The following is a 25,467-nucleotide window of genomic DNA, read 5'->3' as shown; positions in this document are numbered from 1 at the left end:
AACGTACTGTGGTGCGAAAAGTGCAAATCAATCCCAGAACAACAGCAAAGGTCCTTGTGAAGATGCTGGAGGAAACAGGTACACAATTATCTATATCCAGATTAAAACTAGTCCTATATTGACATAACCTGAAAGGACACTCAGCAAGGAAAAAGCCACTGCTCCAAAACCGCCATAAAAAAGCCAGACTACGGTTTGCACAAGGGGACAAAGATTGTACTTTTTGGAGAAATGTCCTCTGGTCTGATGAAACAACAATAGAACTGTTTGGCCATAATGACCATCGTTATGTTTGGAGGAGAAAGGGGGAATCTTGCAAGCCGAAGAACACCATCCCAACCGTGAAGCACGGGGGTGGCAGCATCATGTTGTGGGGGTGCCTTGCTGCAGGAGGGACTGGTGCACTTCACAAAATAGATGGCTCATGAGGGAGGAAAATGATGTGGATATATTGAAGCAACATCTCAGGACATCAGTCAGGAAGTTAAGGCTTGGTCGCAAATGGGTCTTCCAAATGGACAATGATAACTATATACAGGGTCAGTAGTTACAGATGAGAGAGGCCTGTAATTTTCATCATAGGTACACTTCAACTATGACAGACAAAATGAGAGAAAAAAAATCCAGAAAATCACATTGTAGGATTTTTAATGAATTTATTTGCAAATTATGGTGGAAAATAAGTATTTTCAAGTATTTACAATCTACACATAATACCCCATAACGACATCACAACACCCCATAACGACATCACAACGCCCCATAACGACATCACAATACCCCATAACGACATCACAATACCCCATAACGACATCACAGTACCCCATAACGACATCACAGTACCCCATAACGACATCACAATACCCCATAACGACATCACAATACCCCATAACGACATCACAACACCCCATAACGACATCACAACACCCCATAACGACATCACAACGCCCCATAACGACATCACAACGCCCCATAACGACATCACAACACCCCATAACGACATCACAACACCCCATAATGACATCACAACACCCCATAACGACATCACAACGCCCCATAACGACATCACAACACCCCATAACTACATCACAACGCCCCATAACGACATCACAACACCCCATAACGACATCACAATACCCCATAACGACATCACAACACCCCATAACTACATCACAACGCCCCATAACGACATCACAACACCCCATAACGACATCACAACGCCCCATAACGACATCACAACGCCCCATAACGACATCACAACGCCCCATAACGACATCACAACACCCCATAACGACATCACAATACCCCATAATGACATCACAACACCCCATAACGACATCACAATACCCCATAACGACATCACAACACCCCATAATGACACATTTTTGCAAATGTTTTGAAGATAAAAATGTAAAAAAATAAATGTACATAAGTATTCAGACCCTTTACTCAGTATTTTGTTGAAGCACCTTTAGCAGCGATTACAGCCTCAAGTCTTCTTGGGTATGATGCTACAAACTTGGCACACCTGTATTTGGGGAGTTTCTCCCATTCTTCTCTTCAGATCCTCTCAAGCTCTCTCAGGTTGGATGGGGAGCGTCGCTGCACAGCTATTTTTAAGATGTTCGATCAGGTTCAAGTCCAGACTCTGGCTGGGCCACTCAAGGACATTCAGAGACTGAATGCCACACCTGCATTGTCTTGGATGTGTGCTTAGGGTTGTTGTCCTGTTGGAAGGTGAACCTTCACCACAGTCTGAGGTCCTGAGCACTCTGGAGCAGATTTTCATCAAGAATCTCTCTGTACTTTGCTCCGTTTATCTTTCCCTTGATCCTGACTAGTCTCCCAGTCCCTGCCACTGAAAAACATCCCCACAGCATGATGCTGCCACCACCTTGCTTCACCGTAGGGTTGGTGCTGCCACCACCTTGCTTCACCGTAGGGTTGGTGCCAGGTTTCCTCCAGACGTGACTCTTGGCTTTCAGGCCAAAGAGTTCAATCTTGGTTTCAACAGAACAGGGAATCTTCTTTCTCATGGTCTTGAGTCTTTAGGTGCCTTTTGACAAATTGCAAGTGGGTTGTTATGTGCCTTTTACTGAGGAGTGGCATCCGTCTGGCCACTCTACCATGAAGGCCTGATTGGTGAAGTGCTGCAGAGATGGTTGTCCTTCTGGAAGGTTCTCCCATCTCCACAGAGGACCTCTGGAGCTCTGTCAGAGTGACCATCAGGTTCTTGGTCACCTCCCTGACCAAGGCCCTTCTCCCCCGATTGCTCAGTTTGGCCGAGCGGCCAGCTCTAGGAAGAGTCTTGGTGGTTCCAAACTTCTTCCATTTAAGAACGACGGAGGCCACTATGTTCTTGGCGACCTTCAATCCTACGGAAATGTTTTGGTACCCTTCCCCAGATCTGTGCCTCAACACAATCCTGTCTCGGAGCTCTACGGACAATTCCTTCGACCTCATGGCTTGGTTTTTGCTCTGACATGCACTGTCAACTGTGGGACCTTATAATGACAGGTGTGTGCCTTTCCAAATCATGTCCAATCAATTGAATTTACCACAGGTGGACTCCAATCAAGTTGTAGAAACATCTCAAGGATGATCAATGGAAACAGGATGCTCCTGTGCTCAATTTCAAGTCTCATAGCAAAGGGTCTGAATACTTGTAAATAAGGTATTTCTGTTTTTTTAAATGTATACATTTCCAAACATTTCTAAAAACCTGTTTTCGCTTTGTCATTATGGGGTAGTGTATGTAGATTGATGAGGAAAACAATTAATTCAATCCATTTTAGAATAAGGGTGTAACATAAACAAAATGTTGAGAAAGTGAAGCGGTCTGAATACTTTATGAATGCGCTGTACAGTGGTTTGTAGGTACTTCAAATACCTTTGCTATTTGCCTCTGTACTGAATAAATGGTCAAATGGTAAAACACAATTTGTGGTGGTGTGCTTTGTTTCTAATGTATATGCATGAAACCTGATAAAACATCATGAAACCTGATAAAACATCATGAAACCTGATAAAACATCATGAAACCTGATAAAACATCATGAAACCTGATAAAACATCATGAAACATGTCACACACAAGATTTTGGCACCGTCAACATTTAGAAGGTTAGTATGAATTTTTTTTCTTCTAGAATCCTACAATTTCTAGAATCCTCTTCTGGTTTAGAAATCAAACTCTGGTTTTCTCATTGCAGAGCACATTGTATAACTGTTTTTAGAGAAGATTGTACTTCGAGATATGCTCTATGTGTCGGCTAATATGCAGCTGTCGTTTTTAAACATCCATTCTAACATACACAGATTTTTATCTATATCTATCTAAAATATAAAGGCAACATGTAAAGTGTTGGTCCCATGTTTCATGAACTGAAATAAAATATCTCAGAAATGTTCCATAAACAGATCCACTACATGACCAACAGGATGTGGACACCTGCTCATGGTACATCTCATAACAAAATCATGGGCTTTCATATGGAGTTGGTCCCCCTTTGCTGCTATAACAGCCTCCACTCTTCTGGGAAGGCATTAATATGGAGTTGGTCCCCCTTTGCTGCTATAACAGCCTCCACTCTTCTGGGAAGGCATTAATATGGAGTTGGTCCCCCTTTGCTGCTATAACAGCCTCCACTCTTCTGGGAAGGCATTAATATGGAGTTGGTCCCCCTTTGCTGCTATAACAGCCTCCACTCTTCTGGGAAGGCTTTCCACTAGATGTTGGAAATTGCTGTAGGGACTTGCTTCCATTCAGCCACAAGTTAGTGAGGTCAGGCACTGATGTTTTGCGATTAGTTTTGCGTAATGTTTATAATCAGTGTGTGTAATGTTTATAATCAGTGTGTGTAATGTTTATATTCAGTGTGTGTAATGTTTATAATCAGTGTGTGTAATGTTTATAATCAGTGTGTGTAATGTTTATAATCAGTGTGTGTAATGTTTATAATCAATGTGTGTAATGTTTATAATCAGTGTGTGTAATGTTTGTGTTCCAGCTGCTGCTCCGTTCTGAGCCTGGTCTGATGGGGGAACACTACAAGCGCTTCTTCTGTGGCTATGCTGAACCACCTTACATCAAACAGAACAAGATGCAGGTAGGGCCCTGCTGAACCACCTTACATCAAACAGAACAGGATGCAGGTAGGGCCCTGCTGAACCACCTTACATCAAACAGAACAGGATGCAGGTAGGGCCATGCTGAACCACCTTGATTGATTGTTAGGTGCTGGTTGAGTTGGTGAATGATGAGGTAACTGTCTATGGGGATTAATTGATTGATTGATTGTCAGGTGCTGGTTGAGTTGGTGAATGATGAGGTAACTGTCTATGGGGATTAATTGATTGATTGATTGTCAGGTGCTGGTTGAGTTGGTGAATGATGAGGTAACTGTCTATGGGGATTAATTGATTGATTGATTGTTAGGTGCTGGTTGAGTTGGTGAATGATGAGGTAACTGTCTATGGGGATTAATTGATTGATTGATTGTCAGGTGCTGGTTGAGTTGGTAAATGATGAGGTAACTGTCTATGGGGATTAATTGATTGATTGATTGTCAGGTGCTGGTTGAGTTGGTGAATGATGAGGTAACTGTCTATGGGGATTAATTGATTGATTGATTGTTAGGTGCTGGTTGAGTTGGTGAATGATGAGGTAACTGTCTATGGGGATTAATTGATTGATTGATTGTCAGGTGCTGGTTGAGTTGGTGAATGATGAGGTAACTGTCTATGGGGATTAATTGATTGATTGATTGTTAGGTGCTGGTTGAGTTGGTGAATGATGAAGGTAACTGTCTATGGGGATTAATTGATTGATTGATTGTCAGGTGCTGGTTGAGTTGGTGAATGATGAGGTAACTGTGTCTATGGGGATTAATTGATTGATTGATTGTTAGGTGCTGGTTGAGTTGGTGAATGATGAGGTAACTGTCTATGGGGATTAATTGATTGATTGATTGTCAGATGCTGGTTGAGTTGGTGAATGATGAGGTAACTGTCTATGGGGATTAATTGATTGATTGATTGTTAGGTGCTGGTTGAGTTGGTGAATGATGAGGTAACTGTCTATGGGGATTAATTGATTGATTGATTGTTAGGTGCTGGTTGAGTTGGTGAATGATGAAGGTAACTGTCTATGGGGATTAATTGATTGATTGATTGTCAGGTGCTGGTTGAGTTGGTGAATGATGAGGTAACTGTGTCTATGGGGATTCATTGATTGATTGATTGTTAGGTGCTGGTTGAGTTGGTGAATGATGAGGTAACTGTGTCTATGGGGATTAATTGATTGATTGATTGTCAGGTGCTGGTTGAGTTGGTGAATGATGAGGTAACTGTCTATGGGGATTAATTGATTGTTAGGTGCTGGTTGAGTTGGTGAATGATGAGGTAACTGTGTCTATGGGGATTGATTGATTGATTGATTGTTAGGTGCTGGTTGAGTTGGTGAATGATGAAGGTAACTGTCTATGGGGATTAATTGATTGATTGATTGTTAGGTGCTGGTTGAGTTGGTGAATGATGAGGTAACTGTCTATGGGGATTAATTGATTGATTGATTGATTGTTAGGTGCTGGTTGAGTTGGTGAATGATGAGGTAACTGTCTATGGGGATTAATTGATTGTTAGGTGCTGGTTGAGTTGGTGAATGATGAGGTAACTGTGTCTATGGGGATTGATTGATTGATTGATTGTTAGGTGCTGGTTGAGTTGGTGAATGATGAGGTAACTGTCTATGGGGATTAATTGATTGATTGATTGTCAGGTGCTGGTTGAGTTGGTGAATGATGAGGTAACTGTCTATGGGGATTAATTGATTGATTGATTGTCAGGTGCTGGTTGAGTTGGTGAATGATGAGGTAACTGTCTATGGGGATTAATTGATTGATTGATTGTTAGGTGCTGGTTGAGTTGGTGAATGATGAGGTAACTGTCTATGGGGATTAATTGATTGATTGATTGTCAGGTGCTGGTTGAGTTGGTGAATGATGAGGTAACTGTCTATGGGGATTAATTGATTGATTGATTGTCAGGTGCTGGTTGAGTTGGTGAATGATGAGGTAACTGTCTATGGGGATTAATTGATTGATTGATTGTTAGGTGCTGGTTGAGTTGGTGAATGATGAGGTAACTGTCTATGGGGATTAATTGATTGATTGATTGTTAGGTGCTGGTTGAGTTGGTAAATGATGAGGTAACTGTCTATGGGGATTAATTGATTGATTGATTGTTAGGTGCTGGTTGAGTTGGTGAATGATGAAGGTAACTGTCTATGGGGATTAATTGATTGATTGATTGTCAGGTGCTGGTTGAGTTGGTGAATGATGAGGTAACTGTGTCTATGGGGATTAATTGATTGATTGATTGTTAGGTGCTGGTTGAGTTGGTGAATGATGAGGTAACTGTCTATGGGGATTAATTGATTGATTGATTGTCAGATGCTGGTTGAGTTGGTGAATGATGAGGTAACTGTCTATGGGGATTAATTGATTGATTGATTGTTAGGTGCTGGTTGAGTTGGTGAATGATGAGGTAACTGTCTATGGGGATTAATTGATTGATTGATTGTTAGGTGCTGGTTGAGTTGGTGAATGATGAAGGTAACTGTCTATGGGGATTAATTGATTGATTGATTGTCAGGTGCTGGTTGAGTTGGTGAATGATGAGGTAACTGTGTCTATGGGGATTCATTGATTGATTGATTGTTAGGTGCTGGTTGAGTTGGTGAATGATGAGGTAACTGTGTCTATGGGGATTAATTGATTGATTGATTGTTAGGTGCTGGTTGAGTTGGTGAATGATGAGGTAACTGTCTATGGGGATTAATTGATTGTTAGGTGCTGGTTGAGTTGGTGAATGATGAGGTAACTGTGTCTATGGGGATTGATTGATTGATTGATTGTTAGGTGCTGGTTGAGTTGGTGAATGATGAAGGTAACTGTCTATGGGGATTAATTGATTGATTGATTGTTAGGTGCTGGTTGAGTTGGTGAATGATGAGGTAACTGTCTATGGGGATTAATTGATTGATTGATTGTTAGGTGCTGGTTGAGTTGGTGAATGATGAGGTAACTGTGTATATGGGGATTAATTGATTGATTGATTGTCAGGTGCTGGTTGAGTTGGTGAATGATGAGGTAACTGTCTATGGGGATTAATTGATTGATTGATTGTCAGGTGCTGGTTGAGTTGGTGAATGATGAAGGTAACTGTCTATGGGGATTAATTGATTGATTGATTGTTAGGTGCTGGTTGAGTTGGTGAATGATGAGGTAACTGTCTATGGGGATTAATTGATTGATTGATTGTTAGGTGCTGGTTGAGTTGGTGAATGATGAGGTAACTGTGTCTATGGGGATTAATTGATTGATTGATTGTCAGGTGCTGGTTGAGTTGGTGAATGATGAGGTAACTGTCTATGGGGATTAATTGATTGTCAGGTGCTGGTTGAGTTGGTGAATGATGAGGTAACTGTCTATGGGGATTAATTGATTGATTGATTGTTAGGTGCTGGTTGAGTTGGTGAATGATGAAGGTAACTGTCTATGGGGATTAATTGATTGATTGATTGTCAGGTGCTGGTTGAGTTGGTGAATGATGAGGTAACTGTGTCTATGGGGATTCATTGATTGATTGATTGTTAGGTGCTGGTTGAGTTGGTGAATGATGAGGTAACTGTGTCTATGGGGATTAATTGATTGATTGATTGTCAGGTGCTGGTTGAGTTGGTGAATGATGAGGTAACTGTCTATGGGGATTAATTGATTGTTAGGTGCTGGTTGAGTTGGTGAATGATGAGGTAACTGTGTCTATGGGGATTGATTGATTTGATTGATTGTTAGGTGCTGGTTGAGTTGGTGAATGATGAAGGTAACTGTCTATGGGGATTAATTGATTGATTGATTGTTAGGTGCTGGTTGAGTTGGTGAATGATGAGGTAACTGTCTATGGGGATTAATTGATTGATTGATTGTTAGGTGCTGGTTGAGTTGGTGAATGATGAGGTAACTGTGTCTATGGGGATTAATTGATTGATTGATTGTCAGGTGCTGGTTGAGTTGGTGAATGATGAGGTAACTGTCTATGGGGATTAATTGATTGATTGATTGTCAGGTGCTGGTTGAGTTGGTGAATGATGAGGTAACTGTGTCTATGGGGATTAATTGATTGATTGATTGTTAGGTGCTGGTTGAGTTGGTGAATGATGAGGTAACTGTCTATGGGGATTAATTGATTGATTGATTGTTAGGTGCTGGTTGAGTTGGTGAATGATGAAGGTAACTGTCTATGGGGATTAATTGATTGATTGATTGTCAGGTGCTGGTTGAGTTGGTGAATGATGAGGTAACTGTGTCTATGGGGATTAATTGATTGATTGATTGTTAGGTGCTGGTTGAGTTGGTGAATGATGAGGTAACTGTCTATGGGGATTAATTGATTGATTGATTGTCAGATGCTGGTTGAGTTGGTGAATGATGAGGTAACTGTCTATGGGGATTAATTGATTGATTGATTGTTAGGTGCTGGTTGAGTTGGTGAATGATGAGGTAACTGTCTATGGGGATTAATTGATTGATTGATTGTTAGGTGCTGGTTGAGTTGGTGAATGATGAAGGTAACTGTCTATGGGGATTAATTGATTGATTGATTGTCAGGTGCTGGTTGAGTTGGTGAATGATGAGGTAACTGTGTCTATGGGGATTCATTGATTGATTGATTGTTAGGTGCTGGTTGAGTTGGTGAATGATGAGGTAACTGTGTCTATGGGGATTAATTGATTGATTGATTGTCAGGTGCTGGTTGAGTTGGTGAATGATGAGGTAACTGTCTATGGGGATTAATTGATTGTTAGGTGCTGGTTGAGTTGGTGAATGATGAGGTAACTGTGTCTATGGGGATTGATTGATTTGATTGATTGTTAGGTGCTGGTTGAGTTGGTGAATGATGAAGGTAACTGTCTATGGGGATTAATTGATTGATTGATTGTTAGGTGCTGGTTGAGTTGGTGAATGATGAGGTAACTGTCTATGGGGATTAATTGATTGATTGATTGTTAGGTGCTGGTTGAGTTGGTGAATGATGAGGTAACTGTGTCTATGGGGATTAATTGATTGATTGATTGTCAGGTGCTGGTTGAGTTGGTGAATGATGAGGTAACTGTCTATGGGGATTAATTGATTGATTGATTGTCAGGTGCTGGTTGAGTTGGTGAATGATGAGGTAACTGTGTCTATGGGGATTAATTGATTGATTGATTGTTAGGTGCTGGTTGAGTTGGTGAATGATGAGGTAACTGTCTATGGGGATTAATTGATTGATTGATTGTCAGGTGCTGGTTGAGTTGGTGAATGATGAGGTAACTGTGTCTATGGGGATTAATTGATTGATTGATTGTTAGGTGCTGGTTGAGTTGGTGAATGATGAGGTAACTGTCTATGGGGATTAATTGATTGATTGATTGTCAGGTGCTGGTTGAGTTGGTGAATGACGACAACGTGGCGATGGTTCTGGACGAGCTGAGAGGATACTGTACTGACGTCAACACTGAGACCTCACAGACTGCTATCAACGCTATAGGTACACACGCAGACCACAGGAGGATGGTGGCACCTTCATTGGGGAGGACGGGCTCATTGTAATGGCTGTCTCTCTGCAGGTAGTATAGGGAGGAGCTACACTGACAGGTGTCTGGCCATCCTCACGGGACTACTGGGACTGAAGCAAGAACACATCACCTCTGGTACACACACACACACACACACTATACAAACACACACACACACACACACACACACACACACACACACACACACACACACACACACACACACACACACACACACACACACACACTATACATACACACACACTCACACACTATACAAACACACACTCACACACATTTACACAAGCCACAAATGAACTGTTCTGTACATTAATTTACTTTAAAAGGTGTCAGATGATCCCATAAGGGATGGCATCTCAAAGGGCCAATTGACACAAAAATAAAATGTAATTCATCCATTCCTTAATTCATCCATTAATTCATCCATTCCTTAATTCATTCATTAATTCATCCATGAATGAATTCTCTCCAGCCGTGTTCCAGACTCTGAGGGACTTAGTGTGGGTGTGTCCTCAGTGTGGAGATGCAGTGTGTTCAGCTCTGGAAGGATGGGAGGACAATCTACAGGACAGTCAGGTAGGTGTCTGGCTGTCTGTGTCTGTCCTGTCTGTCTGTCTGTCTGTCTGTCTGTCTGTCTGTCTGTCTGTCTTCCCTTCTGTCTGTTCTGCCTTGTAATGTTTTTGTATGTGTGTGTGTGTGGGGGTGTGTGTGTGTGTGTGTGTGTGTTAGGGTCGTGGGGCCTTGCTGTGGCTGCTGGGTGTCTACGGGGACAGGGTGACTGGCGCCCCCTATCTGCTGGAGGACTGTATAGACGCAGTGAGGAGTGAGGTGTCAGCTGAGGTCAAGACAGAGCTGCTCACTGCAACACTACGGCTGTTCCTGTCCAGACCTGCTGAGACTCAGGACATGATGGGACGACTGCTGGTCTACTGTATAGGTAGACACACACACTGCATAGATCCCACTAGTCCTGGGCGGTAGTAGACTGTGTCTTACCATATACCGGTACTGATGCACGGACCGGTTTGGGTTTTTACTTTACCTTGTAGAACGATATTTGAATGTTTGATTTGTTGAAAAGGATACACTGTGTGTAATGTCCATTTTTATAGTTTACTATGGTAGTTTACGCTACTTGAGTCATCTCTGTCCACTCTCTCTCTCTCTCTCTCTCTCTCTCTCTCTCTCTCTCTCTCTCTCCATGCTACAAAAATCAACAGTGCGCAGCGGCCTCTTTAACTCAGCAACCTCTCTTTCTCATAGCAACACCCACCTCTACTAGTGGCCCCGTCTAATCCAATTGCGTGGTTATATGCAAATACGAGAGGCCGCGTCTTACCCAATCAAATTACACATTAATGCAAATATCCTCTGCGGAACCTTGGGACAAGCAGGCAGAAAGAAACAGAAAGATTTAACCGCAGCTCAACTGTAAATATCACAGATAGGAGTTGAGATAGCAGTATCTTTGTTAATATGGCTTGTTCACTCTGACAACCGTATGTTCGAAGACAAGTGGACTGAACAGTATTTATTCATTCTCCCTGCAACTAGTACCAAACCAATGTGCCTGATATGCAGTGAGTCTGTAGCATCCTGAACTGACATCATATCACTGCATTAACCATCAATCTGTCCTGTGTGCCTGTCTGGGAGAAGAGTATTCTGAGGTCATGACAACAATGATGAAACTGATCAACTTTGAGAGCACTGTCATCCCTACAACACCACCTGCTACAAGGCATTCTGACCGTGGCCAATGCACCGCCTGCTACGAGGCATTCTGACCGAGGCTAATGCACCGCCTGCTACAAGGCATTCTGACCATGGCCAATGCACCGCCTGCTACGAGGCATTCTGACCGAGGCCAATGCACCGCCTGCTACGAGGCATTCTGACCGAGGCCAATGCACCGCCTGCTACGAGGCATTCTGACCGAGGCCAATGACAGTTCTGATGACTTACTACTGCACAACAACTTCAGATGGCTGAGCAAAGGCAGGGTTTTAGAACGCTTTTGGGCCAATCGGGAGGAAAAGCTTTCTTATCAGAGCAAAAGAGTGACAAGGCCACTCAGTTTCTGAGTTTTTGGAAGATGAGGAGAAGATGGAAACAGTTGCATTTTTGACAGACATTACATCACACCTTAATCAACTGAACGTTAAGCTGCAGGGACTGGACGACACAGTGTGACAGACATTACATCACACCTTAATCAACTGAACGTTAAGCTGCAGGGACTGGACGACACAGTGTGTGATATGATAACAGCAGTCTGGGCTTTCCAGAAGAAATTGGAGCTTTTCAAGAAGGATCTCCAGGGAGAACTTGTCCACCTCCCCGATCTTCTGGTGCAAACACAGGGAGACAAAGATGTTCCCAACCGTCTTGATTTCATCCAGTAGCTGATGGAGAACGTGTCCACCTCCCCGATCTTCTGGTGCAAACACAGGGAGACAAAGATGTTCCCAACCGCGTTGATTTCATCCAGTAGCTGATGGAGAACGTCAAGGCTCGTTTTGATGACCCCTTCATGGTCACAAATGTGACAACGTTGTCAGAAGAAACAAAATAGATGTTTAGATGGGTAGATGTTACATCACAGCAGATGGAGTTGATTGAGCTGCAATACAACGTGTCTTTGAGGCTGTTGACCATGTCACTTCCTGGGGAAAGATGGTGCCTGTAGCTGACGTCCCTGTGCTCAAGAAACTGGCACTATACATCCTGACCATGTTTGGCTCCACATTTTATTATTTTATTTAACCTTTATTTTAAGAACAAATTCTAATTTACAATGACGGCCTACCTATTCACACATACAGCTGGGAATCAGCCTTCTCCACAATTAACTTCATTAAAAACAAATACCTCACGAGGCTCACCAATGAACACCTGCACCAGTGTCTCAGAGTTGCTCTCACACCATTTGTACCAAAGGTCAAAGCCTGTAGACAGGAAGTGTAATTTCTCTCATTACTGCAGGGCAAGGCCCAGAGTGACTTATACAGGAATATTGCATGGCCAACAGTGACGTTCCGTCCGTTCAGTGACGTTCCGTCCGTTCAGTGACGTTCCGTCCGTTCAGTGACGTTCCGTCCGTTCAGTGACGTTCCGTCCGTTCAGTGACGTTCCGTCCGTTCAGTGACGTTCTGTCCGTTCAGTGACGTTCCGACCGTTCAGTGATGTTCCGTCCGTTCAGTGACGTTCCGTCCGTTCAGTGATGTTCTGACCGTTCAGTGTCGGACGAAATGTTGATGCAATGTCGCGCATGTTTACATTCAAAATAATATGTTTGTTACTACGCTGTACCACGGCGCCGATAAAGGACGATGTCCCTCCGGACCTCAGGCCACTGGACCTCAGGCCACTGGACCTTTCTCAAATAGTACCACTGGTGTCGACCGGAATCAGCATGTTGTTTGTGCAACAGTCTCTTCTAAATCAGAGGAATAGGCAAAGCATGAATATGTTAGCTACATACATCACTACTCATAAAGCACCCTGGGATCACTCACTACTCATAAAGCACCCTGGGATCACTCACTACTCATAAAACACCCTGGGATCACTCACTACTCATAAAACACCCTGGGATCACTCACTACTCATAAAGCACCCTGGGATCACTCACTACTCATAAAACACCCTGGGATCACTCACTACTCATAGAGCACCCTGGGATCACTCACTACTCATATAGCACCCTGGGATCACTCACTACTCGTAAAGCACCCTGGGATCACTCACTACTCATAAAGCACCCTAGGATCACTCACTACTCATAAAGCACCCTGGGATCACTCACTACTCATAAAGCACCCTAGGATCACTCACTACTCATAAAGCACCCTAGGATCACTCACTACTCATAAAGCACCCTAGGATCACTCACTACTCATAAAGCACCCTGGGATCACTCACTACTCTTAAGGGATCACTCACTACTCATAAAGCACCCTAGGATCACTCACTACTCATAAAGCACCCTGGGATCACTCACTACTCATAAAGCACCCTGGGATCACTACTCACTACTCATAAAGCACCCTGGGATCACTCACTACTCATAAAGCACCCTGGGATCACTCACTACTCATAAAGCTCCCTGGGATCACTCACTACTCATAAAGCACCCTGGGATCACTCACTACTCATAAAGCACCCTGGGATCACTCACTACTCTTAAGGGATCACTCACTACTCATAAAGCACCCTAGGATCACTCACTACTCATAAAGCACCCTGGGATCACTCACTACTCTTAAGGGATCACTCACTACTCATAAAGCACCCTAGGATCACTCACTACTCATAAAGCACCCTGGGATCACTCACTACTCATAAAGCACCCTGGGATCACTACTCACTACTCATAAAGCACCCTGGGATCACTCACTACTCATAAAGCACCCTGGGATCACTCACTACTCATAAAGCACCCTGGGATCACTCACTACTCATAAAGCACCCTGGGATCACTCACTACTCATAAAGCACCCTAGGATCACTCACTACTCATAAAGCACCCTGGGATCACTCACTACTCATAAAGCACCCTAGGATCACTCACTACTCATAAAGCACCCTGGGATCACTCACTACTCATAAAGCACCCTGGGATCACTCACTACTCTTAAGGGATCACTCACTAATCATAAAACACCCTGGGATCACTCACTACTCATAAAGCACCCTGGGATCACTCACTACTCATAAAGCACCCTGGGATCACTCACTACTCATAAAGCACCCTGGGATCACTCACTACTCATAAAACACCCTGAGATCACTCACTACTCATAAAGCACCCTGAGATCACTCACTACTCTTAAGGGATCACTCACTACTCATAAAACACCCTGGGATCACTCACTACTCATAAAGCACCCTGGGATCACTCACTACTCATAAAGCACCCTGGGATCACTCACTACTCATAAAGCACCCTGGGATCACTCACTACTCATAAAACACCCTGAGATCACTCACTACTCATAAAGCACCCTGAGATCACTCACTACTCTTAAGGGATCACTCACTACTCATAAAACACCCTGGGATCACTCACTACTCATAAAGCACCCTGGGATCACTCACTATTCATAGAGCACCCTGGGATCACTCACTACTCATAAAGCACCCTGGGATCACTCACTACTCACAAAACACCCTGAGATCACTCACTACTCATAAAGCACCCTGGGATCACTCACTACTCTTAAGGGATCACTCACTACTCATAAAGCACCCTAGGATCACTCACTACTCGTAAAGCACCCTGGGATCACTCACTACTCATAAAGCACCCTGGGATCACTCACTACTCATAAAGCACCCTGGTATCACTCACTACTCTTAAGGGATCACTCACTACTCATAAAACACCCTGGGATCACTCACTACTCATAAAGCACCCTGGGATCACTCACTTTTCATAGAGCACCCTGGGATCACTCACTACTCATAAAGCACCCTGGGATCACTCACTACTCATAAAGCACCCTGAGATCACTCACTACTCATAAAGCACCCTGGGATCACTCACTACTCATAAAGCACCCTGGGATCACTCACTACTCATAAAGCACCCTGAGATCACTCACTACTCATAAGGCAAATTAAGAACTTTAAAAAAATTATAATATAAAAATACCGTCATGACATCAGTTTTTTAAATATTCTGTGATATATTTATTTCGCCCAGCCCTAACGTACTCACACCATTGCATAGGTACACGCACACCACATAGTTCATTAATATAGGAATATATTTGGTATGCTTCACATGAACAACTATCTGTGTGTTTCAGAGGAGGAAGTGGACATGTGTGTGCGTGACCAGGCCCTGCTGTACTACCGGCTGTTGCATTGTGGGATTGAGGAGGTCCGTCAGGTCCTCCAGGGTGGACGACGGTCAGACCCCTCTCTGGGGCCTCTGATTGGACGGCCCCCTGAGCCCATCAGCCAATGGGCATCCAGCTTCAATACCTTGGAGCCTCTAACCCTCGGAGCCTCTACTGTGGGGAACTCTGACCCCACGACCCCCAAGCCCTCCACACTGACCCCCAACACCCTGACCTCTAACGCTGAAGCCATGACCCCTACACCAGGAGACCCCCACCTTCCAGGTGATCATCTGTCTGCTGCTGGGAAAAACATGTTTTGACATTCACCACCAATGGCTGTGCGTATGTCATCTTTTCCTAAACATCTCTCTCTCTCTTCCTCCCCCATCTCCAGACTGCAGTAGTGGAGCTCTGAGTCTGTCTGTGTCTCCAGCTCTGACCCCTGAGGAGTTTGAACGCCTGTGGCTGCAGCTGGAGAAGGGGGCGTGTCTGGAGGTGTGTGTACAGTAATTTGGCGTAAAACAGGATATTAGAATAGTTGTAAGATACAGAAGCTAATATCGGCCAACAGTCACTTGGTAACTCTGCAACTCCTGCTAGTGACACACACAGAGAGACAGGAAGTTCCGTCAACTGTCAGTGTTTTAGTATTACACACAGAGAGACAGGAGGTTCCATCAACTGTCAGTGTTTTAGTATTACACACAGAGAGACAGGAAGTTCCGTCAACTGTCAGTGTTTTAGTATTACACACAGAGAGACAGGAAGTACCATCAACTGTCACAGTGTTTTAGTATTACACACAGAGAGACAGGAAGTACCATCAACTGTCAGTGTTTTAGTATTACACACAGAGAGACAGGAAGTACCATCAACTGTCACAGTGTTTTAGTATTACACACAGAGAGACAGGAAGTACCATCAACTGTCACAGTGTTTTAGTATTACACACAGAGAGACAGGAAGTACCATCAACTGTCAGTATTTTAGTATTACACACAGAGAGTCAGGAAGTACCATCAACTGTCACAGTGTTTTAGTATTACACACAGAGAGACAGGAAGTACCATCAACTGTCAGTATTTTAGTATTACACACAGAGAGACAGGAAGTACCATCAACTGTCAGTGTTTTAGTATTACACACAGAGAGACAGGAAGTACCATCAACTGTCAGTGTTTTAGTATTACACACAGAGAGACAGGAAGTACCATCAACTGTCAGTGTTTTAGTATTACACACAGAGAGACAGGAAGTACCATCAACTGTCAGTATTTTAGTATTACACACAGAGAGACAGGAAGTACCATCAACTGTCACAGTGTTTTAGTATTACACACAGAGAGACAGGAAGTACCATCAACTGTCAGTATTTTAGTATTACACACAGAGAGACAGGAAGTACCATCAACTGTCACAGTGTTTTAGTATTACACACAGAGAGACAGGAAGTACCATCAACTGTCAGTGTTTTAGTATTACACACATGGGTAACAGTTGGCTTCTGGTTCTGATTTCTTTAGGTGTCTGTGACAATTTCTTTGTTATTTTCTAGGTGTGTGTGGCATGTCCTGTTCCCCGCTGTTCCCCGGAGGGCCTGCAGGTGGCGCTACAGCTGGTCAACATCCAGACGCTGGCCTTCACCCCCCCAAACACACACCCCTGGAGGGTGTACCTCTACACACACACCTCACACATCTCTACAAAGACACCACACACACTCATACTGGCAGAACTACTACACACTGGAGGAGAGGGAGAGAAAGAGGAAGAGGAGGAGGGAGAGGAAGCGGAGGAGGGGGAGGGAGAGAAAGAGGAAGAGGGAGAGAAAGAGGGGGAGAAGGAGGGAGAGGAAGAGGGGGAGAAGGACGGGGAGGGGGAGAAGGAGGGAGAGGGGGATAAGGAGGGAGTGGAAGAGGGGGATGGAGAGAGAGAGAAGGAAAAAGGCTTGCTAGTGGTAATGAGACAGCATCCAGGAGACCAGACAGCTCTGAGAGGATTCCTGTCTGTTCTCACTACTGTCCTACACACACTGTCCACACACACAGCCTGAACACACACACACACACACACACACAGCCTGAACATACACAGCCTGAACACTCACACAGCCTGAACACACACACACACACACACACACACACACAGCCTGAACACACACACACACACACACACACACACAGCCTGAACACACACACACACACACACACACACACAGCCTTAGCACATACACCTAAGAGGCAGCATGGATGTGTTTCCTGTAAAAACAATAAAGGATGGAATATGCTCTGTGTGTTTGTAGAGTAACTGTTTACCATGCCAGGGATCATCAACTAGATTCAACCAGGGGAACCCCTGCCAGACTGCCCAGTTCACTCTCAGACTAGAGAAGGTCTATAGACTCAACTAGTCAGACTAGAGAAGGTCTATAGACTCAACTAGTCAGACTAGAGAAGGTTTATAGACTCAACTAGTCAGACTAGAGAAGGTTTATAGACTCAACTAGTCAGACTAGAGAAGGTCTATAGACTCAACTAGTCAGACTAGAGAAGGTTTATAGACTCAACTAGTCAGACTAGAGAAGGTCTATAGGCTCAACTAGTCAGACTAGAGAAGGTTTATAGACTCAACTAGTCAGACTAGAGAAGGTCTATAGAGTCAACTAGTCAGACTAGAGAAGGTTTATAGAGTCAACTGGTCAGACTAGAGAAGGTTTATAGACTCAACTAGTCAGACTAGAGAAGGTCTATAGAGTCAACTAGTCAGACTAGAGAAGGTCTATAGACTCAACTAGTCAGACTAGAGAAGGTTTATAGAGTCAACTAGTCAGACTAGAGAAGGTCTATAGAGTCAACTAGTCAGACTAGAGAAGGTCTATAGAGACAACTAGTCAAACTAAAGAAGGTCTATAGAGACAACTAGTCAGACTAGAGAAGGTCTATAGAGACAACTAGTCAGACTAGAGAAGGTCTATAGAGACAACTAGTCAGACTAGAGAAGGTCTATAGAGACAACTAGTCAGACTAGAGAAGGTCTATAGAGACAACTAGTCAGACTAGAGAAGGTCTATTGAGACAACTAGTCAGACTAGAGAATGTCTATAGAGACAACTAGTCAGACTAGAGAAGTTCTATAGAGTCAACTAGTCAGACTAGAGAAGGTCTATAGTCAACTAGTCAGACTAGAGAAGGTCTATAGAGACGAGTCAACTAGTCAGACTAGAGAAGGTTTATAGGTTTATAGAGCCTATTGGACAGACTAGTTCCCAGGCTATAGGGGGTTTCCTATTGGACAGACTTGTTCCCAGGCTATAGATCAGCCTATTGGACAGATTGGTTCCCAGGCTATAGGTCAGCCTATTGGACAGACTGGTTCCCAGGCTATAGGTCAGCCTATTGGACAGACTTGTTCCCAGGCTATAGGTCAGCCTATTGGACAGACTGGTTCCCAGGCTATAGGTCAGCCTATTGGACAGACTGGTTCCCAGGCTATAGGTCAGCCTATTGGACAGATTGGTTCCCAGGCTATAGATCAGCCTATTGGACAGACTGGTTCCCAGGCTATAGGTCAGCCTATTGGACAGACTGGTTCCCAGGCTATAGGGGGTTTCCTATTGGACAGACTCGTTCCCAGGCTATAGGTCAGCCTATTGGACAGACTGGTTCCCAGGCTATAGGGGGTTTCCTATTGGACAGACTCGTTCCCAGGCTATAGGTCAGCCTATTGGACAGACTGGTTCCCAGGCTATAGGTCAGCCTATTGGACAGACTGGTTCCCAGGCTATAGGTCAGCCTATTGGACAGATTGGTTCCCAGGCTATAGATCAGCCTATTGGACAGATTGGTTCCCAGGCTATAGGTCAGCCTATTGGACAGACTGGTTCCCAGGCTATAGGTCAGCCTATTGGACAGATTGGTTCCCAGGCTATAGGTCAGCCTATTGGACAGACTGGTTCCCAGGCTATAGGTCAGCCTATTGGACAGATTGGTTCCCAGGCTATAGATCAGCCTATTGGACAGACTGGTTCCCAGGCTATAGGTCAGCCTATTGGACAGATTGGTTCCCAGGCTATAGGTCAGCCTATTGGACAGACTGGTTCCCAGGCTATAGGTCAGCCTATTGGACAGATTGGTTCCCAGGCAATAGGTCAGCCTATTGGACAGACTGGTTCCCAGGCTATAGATCAGCCTATTGGACAGATTGGTTCCCAGGCTATAGGTCAGCCTATTGGACAGACTGGTTCCCAGGCTATAGGTCAGCCTATTGGACAGATTGGTTCCCAGGCTATAGGTCACCCTATTTGACATACTGGTTCCCAGGCTATAGGGGGTTTCCTATTGGACAAACTCGTTCCCAGGCTATAGGTCAGCCTATTGGACAGACTGGTTCCCAGGCTATAGGGGGTTTCCTATTGGACAGATTGGTTCCCAGGCTATAGGTCAGCCTATTGGACAGCAGCGTCAGTTGGGTAGGCCAGCTCAATACCATATATGTAAAAGTAGGCTACAAAAAAGTAGACTAAAATCATTCCATTCCCGGTTAAAATGCAAGGGCTGTTTAGAGTATTGATCTATTGGCTGGCTTTAGGACCATTCATCTATTGGCTGGCTTTAGGACCATTCATCTATTGGCTGGCTTTAGGACCATTCATCTATTGGCTGGCTTTAGGACCATTCATCTATTGGCTGGCTTTAGGACCATTCAGAGCATCGTTTGGAGAGAAGCTGCCAGCCTGCCTGCATTTCTCTCAGCAGAGACTATGAGAGAATCTCAATTGCATTCTCCTCACGTCCTCTCCTCGCCTCCTCAAAACCCATTGGATGAGAATGCCAAAGGTCCTTCCCCTCTGATCTTCTCCTCCAATGGGTTTTGAGAAGGTGAGAAGAGGTTTTCCCAGTGCCAGACAGTTCGCTTGCCAGTCAGCTGTTTAGGCAGTACGCAGAAACCTTTTCAATTAAATGTTAACTGCAAGTAGGCTTACCTGACAGAAGTATATCATGAGTAAGTATAACATTTTTATTTGTTATTTGTCAACTTTGAGATGAAATTGCAGCAGTACTTTCTGTTGGGACAGCTTTGTGGGCCCTAACAGTTTGTGGGCACAATTTGTCACCGTTACACGGAACCCAAACCGGCTGCGCGCGTGCGCCATCGTACTTAAATAAATTTTGTCCCCCACACCAAACGCGATCACGATACACAGGTTAAAATATCAAAACAAACTTTGAACCAATTATATTAATTTGGGGACAGATCGAAAAGCATTAAACATTTATGGCAATATAGCTAGTTAGCTTGCTGTTGCAAACTAATTTGTCCTGGAATATAAACATTGAGTTGTTATTTTACCTGAAATGCACAAGGTCCTCTACTCCACCAATTAATCCACACATAAAATGGTCAAACGAATCGTTTCTAGTCATCTCTCTTTCTTCCAGGCTTTTTCTTCTCTGGACTTTTTATTGCGATTGGCAACTTTCATAAATTAGGTGCATTACCGCCACTGACCTCGTTCGTCTTTCAGTCACCCACGTGGATATAACCAATGAGGAGATGGCACGTGGGTACCTGCTTCTATAAACCAATGAGGTGATGGGAGAGGCAGGACTTGCAGCGTGATCTGCGTCAGAAATAGAACAGACTTTTATTTTAGCCCTTGGCAACGCAGACGCTCGTTGGCTCGCGCGAGAAGTGTGGGGGAATAATTAAATGTATGTCTACATTTATTTTGCAACGCTCGTGTATGTGACACGGGTGGTAGTCAGCCTGTTATAGTGCAATTCATGTTTAGTGTTGTTGTGGCTTTGCTGGCATGAATCCCACTTTTTTTGCCCCAACAAGATTTACATGCTAAAATCGCCACTGGCTATATCAGGGGAAATCAAGGAACGTCTGCCTGTTTGTCTGTCTGTCTATCTGCCTGTTTGTCTGTCTGCCTGCCTGTCTGTCTGCCTGTTTGTCTGCCTGTTTGTCTGTCTGTCTATCTGTCTGTCTGTCTGTCTGCCTGTCTGTCTGTCTGTCTGTCTGTCTGCCTGTCTGTCTGTCTGTCTGTCTGTCTGCCTGTCTGTCTGCCTGTCTGTCTGCCTGTCTGTCTGCCTGTCTGTCTTACCCCAAATTTGTATTTATATTAAAAAATGAAAATCTATGCAAATAATTTCACTGTTTTCCTCCAACACAACCGACCCTGACACACGCACAGGAAATGGTTTTACAGAGTTTTAATGCTGTATGATTCTGTTAGTGTACATCAGTAAACTAACAGCACTCAGTACATCAGGAAACAAAATATATTCTGGGTGTGAGACTGTTCGAGAGAAAGATGGAGAGAGAAAGAGATGGGGAGGTAGACATGTTTACTAGTCAACCTGTGTGTGATTCTCTTGGGCAGCTGTAGAAGGTTCTCTCTCTCCCTGGCTAACTGTTCTCTCTTCAGCCGAGGTGTTCCCTCTTGCGGCTCTTCTCTCTCCAGCCGAGGTGTTCCCTCTAGTGGCTGCTCTCTCTCCAGTCGAGGTGTTCCCTCTAGTGGCTGCTCTCTCCTCTTGCTGTGTGTCAGGGTGGGAGACTGCTCTCTCTCTCTCTGAGGCTTGAGTCAAAGGTCTCGCCCCACGACCTGATTGCCCAGTGACTGGTCTTTCTCCTGTGACTGGTCTCTCTGAGGTTGGGGCATTGCAGGTCTGTATGTTGAACAAAGAGAATGAAAAGAGAAGAAGAGATAAGAGGAAAAAGAAGAGGAGGAGAGAGGAGAGGATAGGGGGGTGGAGGAGAGAGGAGAGGATAGGGGGGTGGAGGAGAGAGGAGAGGATAGGGGGGAGGAGGAGAGAGGAGAGGATAGGGGGGTGGAGGAGAGAGGAGAGGATAGGGGAAAGGAAGAGAGGATAGGGGAGAAAAGAGGAGAGGAGATCCTTAAAGAGAAGAGGAGCATAAAAGAGAAGAGAGGAGAACATAAAGGAGAGGAGAGTATAAAGGAGAGGAGAGAGGATAATTGAGAGGAGAGGATAAAGGAGAGGAGAGGATAAAGGAGGGGAGAGGAGAGGATAAAGGAGAGGAGAGGATAAAGGAGAGGATAAAGGAAAGGAGGTGATAAAGGAGAGAAGAGGATAAAGGACGGGAGAGGATAAAGGAGGGGAGAGGAGAGGATAAAGGAGGAGAGAGGAGAGGATAAAGGAGAGGATAAAGGAAAGGAGGTGATAAAGGAGAAAAGAGGATAAAGGACGGGAGAGGATAAAGGAGGGGAGAGGAGAGGATAAAGGAGGAGAGAGGAGAGGATAAAGGAAAGGAGGTGATAAAGGAGAGAAGAGGATAAAGGACGGGAGAGGATAAAGGAGGGGAGAGGATAAAGGAGGAGAGAGGAGAGGATAAAGGAGGAGAGAGGAGAGGACAGCATAAAGGAGAAGAGAGGAGTGAGGAGAGAGAATGTGTCTAACCTGAACCTCTTCCGTCTGACCGTCTGCGGCTGGTGTGGTGGTGGTTTTGGCAGGCCTGTGTGTGTGGATGTGAAGTCCGGAGTGTGTGTGTGAGTGTGTGTATGTGTGTGTGAGACGCTGTCTGCCCTCCTCAGAGCGAGCTGTGGGGTTGATAGAGGCAGGAGGGAGACGAGCAGGCAGCTCCCATGTCCCCTTAAAATCTGGCCACGCACTGCCACGCTACACACACACACACACACACACACACATAATTAAGCACAGACAGACATCCATAAGCACATAAATATACATGCATGTACAGGTCTCAGTGTGTGTATTGTTCACTAACCTTAGCCTTCACTCCCGGTAGGAGATGTCCTCGGTCACTGGCGATGAAGATGGTGTGACCCTCTGCTGCTGAGGGCCTCTACACACACACACAGTTGATTTCAACTAAGTTCAACTCATGGAGAGAAAGTAACACTATTTGCGTATTTGTCGTGCACAATTCACAAACTACACTTAACGTTAGCTAGGTGCTGTACATTAGTTACCTCCTTGAAATGCTTCGGCACGGTCCAATTCTGCAGTTTCTGCGAGTTGAAAGCATTTTCATACTAAAACACACAACAGCACATGTTTACTGCTCTACACAATAACAAAAAGTGTGTTTTTATCGAATGAATGTTGTCATTTTTTACCTGATTAGCCGAGTAACCCGACGACATGCCTGGCGGCTAGCGACTCTGTTTGTTGTTGACAGGTTGCATAGCAACAACGGAGCATTGCAGGAAGTTGTCGACACCTTCTGTGTCAGTTGTCAGCTCGCAGCTTCACTCTTCTTCTTCTACTGACTACTTGCTCCGGAGAGAGAGAAAACTGTGCTGTGGAAAACTCGGCCGGAAGCAAGTATCAAGTGAATCCACAACATCACCACAAACGTCTTTTCAAGCCAGGTAAATTACACTCGTTTGAGATACTAGCTTGTGATGTTATAATGTCACAATGTATTATATAGATAGACGCTCTGCTTTATAAGGTTTTAAATAGGTCATGTTAGCTAACTGTAGCTATGTCGACTAAGTTAGACTACGACTGTCATGGTAACTAGGTTAAAAAACATTCACATGTAAACATGCAGTGGACGGGCTATTTTGAAAATGGTTATATTACATTTATGCACAATTAATTATGAGAATATTTATTTGTAAATTACAATTTTAATGGTTTGGCATTATAAGTAGTGTGAAAATATATTTAGACATTTTCATGGATAACATTAGCATAATGTTTTCTGTTAGAGAGTGGAGAGGAGGAAGAGTGAGAGAGGAGGAAAGGTGTGATTGCAGAGCCTGCCAATTTATTATTCCAAACAAGGTTTTTGAGATCAAATACAAACATGAGGCAAGCAATGGGAATCTGTTAACCAAAGTATGAAAAGGTATGTGCCCTTAATCGTTTTTTTCTTTCTGAAGACGAATGCCCTGTTGTCCTGCGAACAATGTTCGAAGATCCACTGACTGAACTTTGGCTGGACTTTGTCCATGGAAACTTGACCGTATTCAGTGACACGATCAAGATGCTTGAAGGCCAGGACCGCTGTGCTGTGGAGTCAGCTGCAATTCTGAGAAACATTGAGGCAAAATTGACTGCAAGACGTGATGACAACTTCATTCCAGTTTTGGTCAGAGGACATCTGAGAGAGCTAGAGGGAAATTGAGCAATGTCTAAAGAGAGCTTTCTCCAAACATCCCAATCATTCTTCACTACGGCTGCGAACTACTTGCAAGCATTGGGGAAAGCACACAGATAATCTAAAATATTTACATTGTCTCCTGTTTAAAAAGGCAACCTCAGCATGAAGAGATCCAGAAGGCAGCAGACACACTGCAGGAAAAATGCCCCCATGTGACCATCAATGAGGATGCATTGTTTGACGAAGTTACTGGCCTGCAAGAGTTCCTAAAGGAAGGATCACTTGAAGAATGGAAAACATCTGAGACACAGCTCAGTCAGATATGGAGCACGGTGGAGACACCGCTTAGTCAGAGATGGAGCACGGTGGAGACACTGCTTAGTCAGAGATGGAGCACGGTGGAGACACCGCTTAGTCAGAGATGGAGCACGGTGGAGACACCGCTTAGTCAGAGATGGAGCACGGTGGAGACACCGCTTAGTCAGAGATGGAGCACGGTGGAGACACCGCTTAGTCAGAGATGGAGCACGGTGGAGACACCGCTTAGTCAGAGATGGAGCACGGTGGAGACACCGCTTAGTCAGAGATGGAGCACGGTGGAGACACTGCTTAGTCAGAGATGGAGCACGGTGGAGACACCGCTTAGTCAGAGATGGAGCACGGTGGAGACACCGCTTAGTCAGAGATGGAGCACGGTGGAGACACCGCTCAGTCAGAGATGGAGCACGGTGGAGACACCGCTTAGTCAGAGATGGAGCACGGTGGAGACACCGCTTAGTCAGAGATGGAGCACGGTGGAGACACTGCTTAGTCAGAGATGGAGCACGGTGGAGACACCGCTTAGTCAGAGATGGAGCACGGTGGAGACACTGCTTAGTCA

At 44.5% G+C, this 25,467-nt stretch overlaps 1 protein-coding gene and 1 pseudogene across 2 annotated transcripts in view; one reads left to right on the top strand and one right to left on the bottom strand.

Moving 5' to 3' along the window:
• LOC139403194 (AP-4 complex subunit beta-1-like) overlaps nucleotides 1-17,779 on the top strand; it is a 31,850-nt gene extending 14,071 nt beyond the window's left edge. For both annotated transcript variants that reach the window (XM_071146907.1, XM_071146908.1), the window contains exons 7-14: nucleotides 4,010-4,108; nucleotides 9,479-9,590; nucleotides 9,670-9,753; nucleotides 10,112-10,215; nucleotides 10,369-10,576; nucleotides 15,453-15,770; nucleotides 15,883-15,983; nucleotides 17,044-17,779. In XM_071146907.1, coding sequence (XP_071003008.1) covers nucleotides 4,010-4,108; nucleotides 9,479-9,590; nucleotides 9,670-9,753; nucleotides 10,112-10,215; nucleotides 10,369-10,576; nucleotides 15,453-15,770; nucleotides 15,883-15,983; nucleotides 17,044-17,541 — 1,524 coding nt within the window. In that variant the 3' untranslated portion in view covers nucleotides 17,542-17,779. The remainder of the gene's footprint in view (nucleotides 1-4,009; nucleotides 4,109-9,478; nucleotides 9,591-9,669; nucleotides 9,754-10,111; nucleotides 10,216-10,368; nucleotides 10,577-15,452; nucleotides 15,771-15,882; nucleotides 15,984-17,043) is intronic.
• Nucleotides 17,780-21,753: 3,974 nt separating this feature from the next.
• On the bottom strand, nucleotides 21,754-23,722 carry LOC139403197 (protein Flattop-like; annotated as a pseudogene).
• Nucleotides 23,723-25,467: the final 1,745 nt, after the last annotated feature.

The sequence above is a fragment of the Oncorhynchus clarkii genome, unplaced genomic scaffold (genome assembly GCF_045791955.1).
Source record: "Oncorhynchus clarkii lewisi isolate Uvic-CL-2024 unplaced genomic scaffold, UVic_Ocla_1.0 unplaced_contig_12414_pilon_pilon, whole genome shotgun sequence".
Classification (NCBI taxonomy): domain Eukaryota; kingdom Metazoa; phylum Chordata; class Actinopteri; order Salmoniformes; family Salmonidae; genus Oncorhynchus; species Oncorhynchus clarkii.
The sequence above is the reverse complement of the archived record's forward strand: the minus strand, read 5'-3'. Positions and strand labels throughout refer to the sequence as shown.